At 45.3% G+C, this 13,192-nt stretch overlaps 1 protein-coding gene across 4 annotated transcripts in view; it reads right to left on the bottom strand.

The window, feature by feature from the left end:
- The window catches only part of SFMBT1 (Scm like with four mbt domains 1), a 156,773-nt gene that overhangs the window by 51,647 nt on the left and 91,934 nt on the right, over nt 1-13,192 (bottom strand). For 2 of the 4 annotated variants that reach the window (XM_042861733.2, XM_005310146.4), the window contains one exon: nt 4,467-4,561. In XM_042861733.2, the coding sequence (XP_042717667.1) occupies nt 4,467-4,561 (95 nt within the window). Of the gene's footprint in view, nt 1-1,787; nt 2,050-2,712; nt 2,825-4,466; nt 4,562-5,650; nt 5,804-13,192 lie in introns of those variants that run through there. The other 2 variants (XM_042861732.2, XM_065551291.1) reach the window with 2 other exon arrangements.

Here is a 13,192-nt window from a genome sequence, read left to right as displayed (position 1 = left end):
TAACCAGGAAAGGGCAGGTAGTCACGCCTGTACATAAATAGGGGGTGGGGTTCTGGAGGGCAGTTAGGAGCAGGGGTCCCAGGAGGGGGCAGTCAGGGGACAAGGAGCGGGGGGGTGGGGGGCTGGGAGTTCTGGGGGGGAGCTGTCAGGGGGCAGGAGTGGGGAGAGGGATCGGAGCAGTCAGGGGACAGGGAGCAGAGGGGTTTAGATGGGTTGGGAGTTCTGGGGGGGGCTGTCAGGGGGTGGGGAGTGGTTGGATGGGGCGTGGGAGTCCCAGGGGTCTGTCTGGGGGTGGGGGTGTGGATAAGGGTTGGGGCAGTCAGGGGACAAGAGGCAGGGAGGCTTAGATAGGGGGTGGAGTCCTGGGGGGCAGTTAGGGGCAGGGGTCCCAGGAGGGGGCAGTCAGGGGACAAGGAACGGGGGGAGGGTTGGGGGTTCGGGGGGGGGGCGGGAAGTGGGAAGGGCAGGGGCGGGGCTAGGGCGGGGCTCCTCCCGTCCTCTTTTTTGCTTGCCGAAATATGGTAACCCTAGGTATAACTGCAGTTTCATCAGGGGCTTTTGACCAACAGCTATGTTGGTCAGAGATCACACCTCTTCACACCCCTGACAAACATTGATATGCTGGTAGAATCATGGCCTTAATAAAATTTCGCAAGCATACTGATGAATGCTTGCATTAATGAACACTAAGATGCACGTACAGTCAACATAACCAAGTTGCTACATTTACTGACTCAGCCCTACACTGACCCTTGACATCAAAGATCACCCAGTTAAAGTATTGAATCCCATAACAAAGAACAAATAGACAGGAGGTACCTCAGAAGCATTAAGGAAATCAACTTCCAATAACTGTCAGAGTACCAAGGGCCTGATTCCTTAGCAAGTTCAGTCCTATAGAAAGTGTGCTCTTCTAACTTGGATTGAATCAGTACTGTAACTCTCAATAAGCTCAGTTCATGCTATAACCCTAACATACTGGAAATTAAAATTCATAGTTCACATTTTTAGAGACCGGATACCTGAACTCTTACTCAGCGATCTGATTGGTAAGTATTATTTTCAAAACGCACAGAATAGACTTTGCAAAGGCTAAAAAACTTTACTGTATATAAAAAGAAAAAAATCTAAAAGAAAGCATGATCTGAATTTTAATATTTTCTAGTGTTTCACACTTCTGCAGCACTTATCTACCTATTTTGAGGCTTCAAAGGACTTTGTGAACATCCATGAATATAGCTGATCAAAAGTTGTCAAAATTTTGAACAAACAGGAGTGGGGGGAATTTTGCAAACTTTAATTAAAGTTTCCCTTGCTTTTTGAGAAGCTTTATTCATGAATAGAGACTCAACAATCTTATTAAGCAGGTAAATATCCATATTTTATAGGTGAGGAAACAGGAATAAAAAGAGATTAAGGGTCAGATCCTTGGCCTCTGGCCACGGACCACACAGCACAAAGGAGGGAGAAGGGGATTAGGTGGTAGATAGGGAAGTGCAGATGGAGAGCTTTACGTGCAATGAATGTTGCACTTCAGAATGGCTATAATGCATGGTGATGGGGGTTGAGTGCAGTGGGTAAGGGTCGTATCTTTCAGGGCTGGGTGGTGAAGCTACAGATGTTGGAGGCAGCTGGTGGTGATAAGAACCCAGATGTTGGGGAAAGTGGGTTGGAGGTGGGAGCACAGGGAAAGAGTCATGGGACAAGGGCTGCGGGGGGGGGGGGGGGGAGGAGGAGAGGAGAGATGGGCAGGTACAGTAGTGCTCCGCCTGCATGGCTACCAGCACCTGGATCGAGTCCGCTTGGCACTCCATGATGCTTATCAGCCGATCCGTGCCTTGTTGCTGGAGCTTTGTGCTTTTGTGCCTGCGCTCCTCATTCTGCTGGCGGATCCTCCTTTCACACTCCCTCCACTCCTGAGCTTTTAGATTCTCGTTAAGGGACTGCTGCATTACTTCATGTCTTCTTTACTTCTACGTTGTCTCTTCCTAATTCTTTGCAGTCTTTCGTATGGTGATAACACGGAAGGCTAAGATCTCAAGGTTGCATCTGTAAAGACAAAATGCAACACTTAACAGAGGCAGCATTGTTCACACCAGACAGAGCAATGATCCCCCCATACTTAAGGGCAAGCACAGTCTACACAATAGCATAATTTGCCCAACCCAAAGCGAGTGCACATAACCCATGGGAGCCCCAAAAGGGTGAGTAAGCACAGGGTCAAGGGGAACTGATTGTTTCATGGCTGTACTGTCCTCTGGGTTTCTGTGCCTTGGGGAGAGCGCAACAGCTGCAGGGGGCCCCTATACTGAACACAGTCCCCACATTTTCCACAGAAGTTCATCCGAAAGATATCTCACTGCTGAGGGTGACCTGGGAAGCAAGGGAGGGTCTTCTACTGCAATGTGGCTTCCGCCCTGGCCCATATGCAGCTTGCCTGTGTGCAGCAATGGTCCCCTCACCCCTCGCGGCACAGTGGCGCGGATATGTTAGCCTGACTGGAACAAGGACCACAGTGGCTCTCCCAAGAAACCTACGCAAGCGCATTGCCCAAGTTCTGGCTGAGACCTTTGAAGAAATTACTGAGGCCGATTACCGCGATGTGAGAAAGAACATCAATGCCCTATTCCGCATCTAGGCATGCATGCAGCCCTAACCCTCCTCGCCCCAAGAGCCTGCACTGAATAACTTCCCAAAATAAAAGCTGCTTACCGTGCACCTCCTCTGGTGTTTGTCCTTCCCCAAGCACCAGCCGCCACAACTGGCTTAAAAACAGCTCCTGGCTGCGTGCATCGAGGGATTCCATGGTGTCTTCCTCCACCTCAGCACACTCACTCCCGCTTTCCTCCTCCTCCTCCTCCTGCCTTGTTGAACTGGGCTCTGAAGTGTCCATGGTGGTACTCGGAGTGGAGGTGGGGTCGCCCCCAAGTATCACATCCAGCTCTTTGTAGAAATGGCAGGTCGCGGGGGCAGCATTGGAGCGGCGGTTTGCCTTGCAGGCTTTGCGGTAGGCATTCCACAGCTCCTTCACTTTAACCCTGCACTGCAGTGCATTCCAGTCATGGCCCCTTTCCATCATGTCCCTTGATATCTGCCCGAAGATATCGTAATTCCTATGGCTGGAGCGCAGCTGGGACTGGACAGCTTCCTCCCCAGAAACACTGATGAGGTCCAGCACCTCGCCACTGCTCCATCCTGGCGCGTGGAGGCATGGCCACTACAAAGATTCGCTGAGAGCACTCCACGCCTGGCTTAGCAAACAGGAAGGGGATTTTCAAAATTCCCAGAGAATTTAAAGGGCGGATCTGACAGTTGGTCACCTGAGTGCAGGGCAATAGAGTTCAAAGTGATGACCAGAGTGGCTAGAACAGGCATTGTGGGACACTTCTGCAGGCTGATCAGAGCGCATTAACAGCTCCAGCGGTGGCACATCAAATGTTATTCCACTTGCCGAGGTAGATTACCAGGAGCGTTCTAGCTGCGGCGTCAGAGCGCTCTACGTGTCTTGCCAGTGTGGACGCATCGTGAGTTAGCACGCACTGGGCTGCTTTAATGCACTCTAACTCGCAAGTGTAGACATGCCTGAAGTTATGTGAAATGCCTAAGGGACCAAAACTGCAGCCAGATAATGGAATAGCATGGGAGGAGGAAGGGACTTTCCTCTACATTTCCTGTGTGGGCAGCAGGGGTGGCTGGCATAGGAGTCTCTATACCTGCACTGATGCCCAACCCAGGGCCAGATACACAGGCTCTACACCTCGGATTCCAGAAATGATGTGGCACAATGTAACCACATCCAACACCAGGGATCTGCTGTAAATGATTTACTCATCACCACCCAGGAAGTCAGGGGAGAACCCAGGCATCCCCTCCCACCCCACACCATCCCTGAGCCCTGTGCCCTAAGGGACTCTTTACTGTAATCAAGACAGTGTTTGTAAAGCATAACATAATTCTAGTAATATTTTCTGCCAATTCCTTTGCAGTCCATCATGCAATTTTCCCCTTCAGAGCACACCTGGGTCAGTTTCAAATATTTTGTATCCCAGGAACTGCAGCTCCTATTTTCCAGAATACAGCTCCCCTAGAGCACGTTCTCACAGCAAAAGACAATTCACTGGCACACTGCATAGCGAAATAAAGGGACTGGGCAGACCACACTATCACAGAAGGTGCGGAGATCCAGAGTTAATACTGAAGTGCTCAAGAGTCTCTAGATCATTCCATTACCACCAGCTGGAGATGAGGTCACCTCCTGATAACCAAGGAGATAGGAAAATCCAAAGACCAGCAAAACAAAAAAACAAAAAACCATTCTCCACTGCTCTCAAATGTATGTGATCAACAAGTCTTCCATTGGCAAGACAGCTTTTCAGGCATGCTAACTCAAAGAAACCCTAAATATTCAGGATGCTGGAAAGAAAAAAGGCGAAGAAGGAGGGAGTTGAGAAACAAAGAGCTCTTACGTGTTTAAAAGATCCATGGGGGGCTGCAGTTGCTCCAGTGTCTTCTAGATACTCATCCCAATTGAATTCTGCTTCTTCCACACCAGACCCAGGATCTAGAATAGAACAAACAACCTCAGTCTAGTATCTGACATGGATGTAGTACCTCTCTGAGAAAGTCTGTTACTTGATTTACGACTTTAACCACCAAACTCTAAATATATTTTTGGTTTCTCTTCATACAACACCTTTTAATACAGTTTCTATTGTGAATGCATTAATGGAAAGATCAAATGACAAGTCTGTGCCCAGTGAAAAGTAACTTGTAAATTGCAAGGGAATCAGTAGCAGCAGGTGTGGATTTATAGAGGGACTGGTAAAAGGTCTATTTAATTAGCTAATAAACTTACTGATCTGCTAGCAATTTTCTAGGCAAGCTTACAAACGGAGCAGATACCAGGAAAAAATTAAAGGGATTCTAAACAAGCTTGATTTTTGTATCACAAACACTAATAAGCAAAGGGGCTGCAGTAGGCACCTTACAACTGGACTTTACAAAGCATCTGATGAGGTGCTTCAACAAAATCTGATTTGGCAGAGATTCAATCATGGGCTTTGATATGAGCACTGTCAGATGGACTGAAAACTAGCTGGAGAATGCTACAGAAGCCATCAGATAAAGCAAAGTATGAAATGCTCCAGGGCTTGCTGTTACGTCTGATTTTGAACAACATCTTTATCAGTGATTGGGAATTTAGGCAAAAACGCATCATTTATCAACAGTAGCAAGGACAACAGGTTTTCAAATGGATTGAAAAATTAAAACGGAGCTGGGCAAATAATAAAATGGTAATTACTCTTTTCCCTTCAATTAACGGGTATATTTAGGCCAGCTCTAGATAAAAATACCAAGAACGTAAAAGGAGCCTCACTCCATAAAAAAGCCCAGAGAAGGAAATAACCCAAAACATTGATATTCATTCATTTATAGAGTTACATTTACATCTGGCACTATTATGATTACTGCTTTCAAACTACTATGCATTTCTAAAGCGCCAACAGTTTACAGACAGAAAAACCAGATGAGAGTTTGCAAAAAAAGTATGTACACGTAATTTGATTCTGGGCTGCATGCAAAAGCTGTCATGTGGCAGGGAGGCTACGGGCCCTTTCCATGGGACATTAGTGAAGCAGTACTGCAATACCTAACAGGATCCTGAAAGACTGTTGGGTGGTTGGACCTTTGATCCACATGGGTAACCCTAGTCCAACGGTCTAAATTTTTCTAGGATACAAGAGCAGACATGGAAGGGTTCAGTGTAGAGGACGTGAAGCGGGGATCCAAAATAGCTGCAGCACTAAAATGGAAAACAACAAGCATAGTTTGTAAACTAAGGCCACTTTTACTTCCGAATGAGAGCATTTAAATTCACAGCATTAATTAATCTAGCTTAATTTTCTTGAGTGTAGACAAGCCCTCAACTAAAAGTGTCCTTCACTTTGGACTGTTTGGTATACCTCAGAGACACAAGGTGGGTGAGGTAATATATCTTTTATCAATCCAACTTCTGAGAAAAACTTTCACGCTTACACAGAACTGACCTGAAGAGCTGTGTAAGCTTAAGGGTTTGTCTCTCTCATCAACACAAGCTGGTCCAATAAAAGATACTACCTCACACACCTTGTCTCTCTAACATCTAACAGTTACAACACTGCAAACAACAACAGTGGTACGCCTCACGCAAGGGAAGATCTGGAGTGTTTTGTTGGTGTACAGGCTGGCAAAGGAGAGTTCATACTGATGCAGGCACTCAGAACAAAAACAGAATTCTAGATGCATCCAGCCTTAATGATGTCAAGTTAGGGAGTATTCAGAAGATAGCAAGACAAGTGATGAACGGTCTTGAAAGGAAAGATTCGAAGACTGAAATGAATATTGATTGAATAAACAGTGGCCGAAGAGGGTAAGGGGAGGGAGAAGCACCAAGGAAATGTAAGTGTGTCAACACCAAGGAGAGTGAAGAAAGGAATTAGAGTGGTTTCAAGGGAGCATGGCTTGATAAACCATCCAAGATGAGTCACAGGAAACACTGCCTAGTCATGAAGTCTGTTTGACAATGGAACAGCATCTTCAGAGAAGCAGGGAAGTCCCATTGCTAGAGGCATTTTAAAACTAGAATGGGCAAGAGACACTTGAGTACTTGTAACAAACACTGCAGTGGTAAAGGAATGACACGATGACTGATACAGTAAGTAGGACCTTCCCATCTCCAGTTTTATAACTGATTATATAAACTGAATACCATGGTTGCCTTTTATAACGTAACTAAAAGAACATCAGGGAATTTTATATCTAGTTTGTAAACTAAATGCACAGGAAGAAATATCATTTAGTACCTAGTTGTTATAACAAATATTACTTGTTTGGTAAATTCTGGGTGGAGCTCATTAAGGTTCTTTAGCACTAAGTATTTCCACACATTCAGCTCTTTTAAGACAGGTAATAAACACTCTTGTAGACAGAGTGGGTTGGGTAGAGAAAGCCACTTGTCCTATAAGTGATGAAATAGTAAGCTTTTAAAACCATCTTATCTAACCCATTTACATCATCATCTTATCACACCTTTCTGCCCTGAAAGCCCACACAGATTCACTTCTTAAGCAATTTTTGTTCATTCAAACATAAAAAGGCATAGGCTTGTCCAAAACAGAAAGCTGGAAAATTCTTTATGTAAAAAACACAAAGAATATACCAATAAAGTCTTCAGTCTAACTATGAGGTTCCTTTTTTCTGAACTGAGTAATAGTGTTAAGGGAGATGTTGAAAGGGTGGTCCTTTGTTTTAAAGCACTTTAGTGGTAGGTATTCTATAGTGCTAGAAAGTGGGATTTCTTCCAGGTTTAGAAAAGCACATCTCATTTGTTGATTGCACTTATTTGTTGATGGCAATACCTGCTCCAAAGGAACCTATCCCCAATCCGATTTTGATAATGGAAATAATCATAAGCTTTGAGAAGCTTTAGAGTTCTAAATGCTCAGATACTGAATATGAACTCAGTGGGGAAATGGGGTCATGGTTACTGGGTGAACCCTTAGGTGACAGGCCTTCCTTCCTACCCCCATTTTGGGTGGAACTAAGGGGGCCAACTACTCAGACTGGATCGCTGGGCTACACCTGATTACCAACCATATTATAACATATGTCCAACTCAGTTTTGGTACCGGTACGAGTTTCCCTGAAGGAGGTTATGAGAGGATACGTTTGCAGTGATACAGAAACAATATCTACAAAACAAAGCATTATTTATTAATCTCTCAAAAAGGTACAAAGCACAATTAGCTGGGGGAAGCAAACGGCATCTGCCTATAGCATCTATGTCTGTCTCCCCGTGTGACTTTTTCTTCCTGTCAGCTTTTTATTGACACAGTGGCGAGCATCTCCCAGCTCACCGAAACCCCTTCCCTTTCCCAGGATCGTTGAGAGTTTAGAATTCCCTTTGATCCCAGACAGCCTTGGGCAGAGTAAAACTAGCTTGGATGGAGTCAGTTTCTTCCCCTTCAGTGGCCCAGCCACTGTTATCTGAATGGAAGATGTGTACTGGAGGTTGCCTGAAGCTTACCTATGAATTTCCTTATTTACAGCCTCCTTTGATTTAAATACATAGCCAAGTAATCAGTTTGAATTCAAACAATACAATAGAATCTTATTTATTTGTACTAATGGGTGATACCAACTGTGAAAAACTGAAAATCAGAAAGGTATTTAGGCATGGCTGTGCTCAGCATTGCAATGCCTAACTGGTTTTAGAGCCTAAATTTCAGGAATTAGAAAAAGAAGTGGGAAAAGACCGCTTTTTTTGTGTGTGGCCAAATTATGTGTGTGGATTAGTAGTGTCAAATCAGCACAGTACAACTGTATATCACTTACTACCCAAAACTATTTGCATTAGTGTTGTATTCAGCATCAAATGTTTCCACATTAATTCTGTCATCTTTTTGACTATCCATCCTGTGATACAACAGGAACATAGGAATATTGAATTCTATCACCGGACACTGTTAATCTGTGAATAAGGTGGTGAAATGTGACAAGTTTCATTCAAGTGTTCCCAAGGAATGAATTCAACTACAGGTGCTCTGCTTTAAGTTTGGACCTTTGCCCCATGTTAATTCTCATTGCCAATAACTTCCATGCATAATTAATATGGTTTAGTTAGAAGACTGTCACACAGAGACAGTTAAGTACATCATACTACAGTGTGCAAGACCTGCAATTAAGGCTAACTTCGGACTCTCTCAGTCTACAACTAGGTTTTTCAATCTGTTTTTAACTATGGTTAATCTCCTTGATTAATAATAATCAGTTAGGCCATGATTAAATGAAGTCAGGTTGGGATTCTGGTAGCTGAAAAACAAAGTGACAAGAGTAGGCATTGTCTTTTGGCATGGGGGAGCATCCCATCTCTCTGATAACTGTCCACATTCACACACTGGAAAAAGAGTTGGTAGGAAAGAAAATAGCACAGAGGCTATTTTCAGTTATCTTAAAGGAGGAGAGGTAAAGGAGAAAACAATTTTAAAAAGTCATACATAAGAAAAATTAAATCAGTCAAAGGAGAAGATGAGGGGGTGGTTCCAATAAAAATCTGTCACATGTATATTTACATTGTAGCAACCTACAGTTTATAAACGAACTCAGTGTGCTATGAGTGCAGTAAGGGGACTAGGGTGCGACTAAAACCAGTGTGATTGAACTACTGAGGTTAGCATATCTTGTTAGTTTTATTATTTGTTTTTTTTGTGGGGGTAAAGATTTTCAATTAACTATTTTGTTAACACTTCTGAAGAGAGGACTAAGGTGGAAATGTCTTTTACAACAAGTGACTGAAGGAAGGACCTGGCAGAGGTGTTAATTCACTATATTCTGTTTATATTTTTCAAAAAATAACAGTGATTCTCAAATAAATAAAGGTGGATAAATAATGCAAAAATAAACATGTCTTTACATTTTAAAATAAGTTTGCATTGACTATGTGACCACGTTTGCATCTCGTATATTTAGTCTGTGAGCATTCCAATAATTGGGGTATTAGCAAAAGTGTTCATTTAAAAGTGAATTTCAAAAGTTGCATGTGAAAGTATTCATGGAAACGCAATTTGAAATTCATGCCAGAACTTCTCACGTTTACTGTATTCAAAACAATACTATGTGATTCAGACAAAATCACAACCAAGTAACACCTTGAATTTAGAATATTTGCAATTGAGCCATAGAGAATGATCTATGGAAAGACAGAAGATTCAAGAAACAGTGAACTGTTTACAGACATTCCATAAGTAGCAGAGGCTAATAACACTTATCTTTTTTTTGCAAAATAAAAATCCAGTGTGTGATTTAGTGCACAGACATGGGTTTTTAACCTCTGTACAGCCTTAACACGTTATGATCTTTTCAGAATCAGATAACTATTTTTACCCTCAAGTGCTTTAGAAATCTTTGGCTGCTACTGCAAAACTGGTTTCTATATGCTGGGTAACACTTACCCCACTTCTGTGTTGCTCTTTTTTGCTCATCTAAGGCCTGGTCTACACTACGAGTTTAGATCGACTTTAGCAGCGTTAAATCGAATTAAGCCTGGACACGTTCACACGACGAAGCCCGTTCTTTCGACTTAAAGGGCCCTTTAAACCGGTTTCTTTACTCCACCTCCGACGAGGGGATTAGCGCTAAAATCGGCCTTAGCGGGTCGGAATTGGGGTAGTGTGGACGGAATTCGACATTATTGGCCTCCGGGAGCTATCCCACAGTGCTTCATTGTGACCGCTCTGGACAGCACTCTCAACTCAGATGCACTGACCAGGTAGACAGGAAAAGGCCCGCGAACGTTTGAATTTCATTTCCTGTTTGCTCAGCGTGGAGAGCACAGGTGACCACGCAGAGCTCATCAGCACAGGTAACCGTGATGGAGTCCCAGGATCGCAAAAGAGCTCCATCATGGACCGAACGGGAGGTACGGGATCTGCTCGCCATATGGGGAGATGAATCAGTGCTAGCTGAACTCCGAAGCAGTAAACAAAATGGCAAAATATTAGAAAAGGTCTCCAAGGCCATGAAGGACAGAGGCCATAACAGGGACGCACAGCAGTGCCATGTGAAAATTAAGGAGCTACGGCAAGCCTACCACAAAGCCAGAGAAGCAAACGGAAGGTCCGGGGCAGAGGCGCAAACTTGCCGCTTCTACGCGGAGCTGCGTGCCATTCTAGGGGGTGCAGCCACCACTACCCCAACCATGTGCTATGACTCCCTCACTGGAGAAACACACAGGGAAGAGGGTTCGGGGTACGAGGAAGATGAGGATGGAGGTAATGTAGATAGCTCACAGCAGCAAGGAAGCGGAGAAACCGGTTTCCCCAACAGCCAGGATACGTTTATCACCCTGGACCTGGAACCAGTAACCCCCGAACTCACCCAAGGCGTGCTCCCAGACCCTGAGGGCACACAGGGGACCTCTGGTGAGTGTACCTTTGTAAGTATTACACATGGTTTAAAAGCAAGAGTGTTTAATGATTAATGATTAATTTGCCCTGGCAATCGCGGCCAGTACAGCTACTGGAAAAGTCTGTTAACGTGTATGGGGATGGAGCGGAAATCCTCCAGGGACATATCCAGAAAGCTCTCCTTCATGTACTCCCAAAGCCTTTGCAAAAGGTTTCTGGGGAGGGCTGCCTTATCCCGTCCACCATGGTAGGACACTTTACCACGCCAGGCCAGTAGCACGTAGTCTGGAATCATTGCATAACAAAGGATTGTAGCGTATGGTCCCAGTGTTTGCTGGCATGCAGACAACATCCATTCCTTATTGCTCTTTGTTATCCTCAGGAGAGTGATATCATTCACAGTCACCTGGTTGAAATGGGGCAATTTTATTAAGGGGACATTCAGAGGTGCCCGTTCCTGCTCGGCTGAACAGAAATGTTCCCTGCTGTTAGCCACGCGGTGGGGGGAGGGGTGAAGTGATCATCCCAGAGAATTGGGTGTGCGGGGAGAGAGGGGTTAGTTGGGTTTGTGCTGCATGTTAACCCGGAAACCGCAGCCCCTCCTTTTACATTGCAAACCCATTTTAAATGGCCAACCCAATTCATGCTTGATATGGGAAATGAGGGTGCTGCTGTTTGAAACCATTCCCACATGTTAAGAAGGTTAAAAAAGCCAAAAGACTGTGGCTTACCATGGCTGCCTGCAAGCCGAAATCTGTTGGCTGGCACTGCGTGAGTGATCTCTGACACGAAACTGGCAGGCCCTCACTATAAGAGGAAAAATGTGACCTTGTAACGAAAGCACATGTGCTGTGTAATGTGAACAGCAAAATTTAACGTGAAAGAGTGTACCCATTGTTCTCTAAAATGTGTCTTTTTTTAACCACCTCTCCCTTCTCCTCCACCAGCTGCAAATGTTTCTCCTTCACAGAGGCTAGTGAAGATTAGAAAGAGAAAACGGAGGACGCGGGACGATATGTTCACGGAGCTCCAGATGTCCTCCCACACTGAAAGAGCACAGCAGAATGCGTGGAGAAAGTCAATGTCAGACTTCAGAAAAGCACAATATGAACGAGAGGAGAGGTGGCGGGCTGAATCACGGGATGAACAGAGCAAGTTGCGGGCTGAAGATGATAGGTGGCGTCAGCTTGCAGACAGAAGGCAAGAGTCGATGCTCCGGCTGCTGGAGCATCAAACTGATATGCTCCAGCGTATAGTTGAGCTGCAGGAAAGGCAGCAGGAGCAGAGACCGCTGCTACAGCCCCTGTGTAACCAACAGTCCTCCCCAAGTTCCATAGCCTCCTCACCCAGACACCCAAGAACACGGTGGGGGGGCCTCAGATGATTGCCCGAGCATCAGAAGGCTGGCCTTCAATAAGAGTTAAAGTTTTAAACTGCAGTGTGTCCTTTTCCTTCCCTCCTCCCACACCCATCCCGGGCTACCTTTGCAATTATCCCCCTAGTTGTGTGATGAATTAATAAAGAATGCATGAATGTGAAGTAACAATGACTTTATTGCCTCTGCAAGCGGTGCTCGAAGTGGGGAGGGGAGGGTGGGGTGGTTGGTTTACAGGGAAGTAGAGTGAACCGGGTGCGGGGGGGGGAGGGTGGAGGGTTCATCAAGGAGAAACAAACACAAGTTTCACACCGTAGCCTGGCCAGTCACAAAACTCGTTTTCAAAGCTTCTCTGATGCGCACTGCGCCCTGCTGTGCTCCTCTAACCGCCCTGATGTCTGGCTGCGCGTAATCAGCGACCAGGCGATTTGCCTCCACCTCCCACCCCGCCACAAATGTCTCCCCCTTACTGTCACAGATATTGTGGGGCACACAGCAAGCAGCAATAACAATGGGGATATTCTTTTCGCTGAGGTCTGAGCGAGTCAGTAAGCTGCGCCAGCGCACTTTTAAACGTCCAAATGCACATTCCACCACCATTAGGCACTTGCTCAGCCTGTAGTTGAACAGGTCCTGATTCCTGTCCAGGCTGCTTGTGTACGGCTTCATGAGCCATGGCATTAAGGGGTAGGCTGGGTCCCCAAGGATCATGATAGGCATTTCAACATCCCCAACAGTTACTTTCTGATCCGGGAAGAAAGTCCCTTCCTTCAGCTTTCGAAACAGAGCAGAGTGCCTGAAGACGCGAGCATCATGTACCTATCCTGGCCATCCCACGTTGATGTTGGTGAAACGTCCCTTGTGATCCACCAGG

This window comes from Chrysemys picta, chromosome 7, assembly GCF_011386835.1.
Source record: "Chrysemys picta bellii isolate R12L10 chromosome 7, ASM1138683v2, whole genome shotgun sequence".
NCBI classification, from domain to species: domain Eukaryota; kingdom Metazoa; phylum Chordata; order Testudines; family Emydidae; genus Chrysemys; species Chrysemys picta.
Note: the sequence above shows the minus strand (reverse complement) of the source record. Positions and strands in the feature narration are given on the sequence as shown.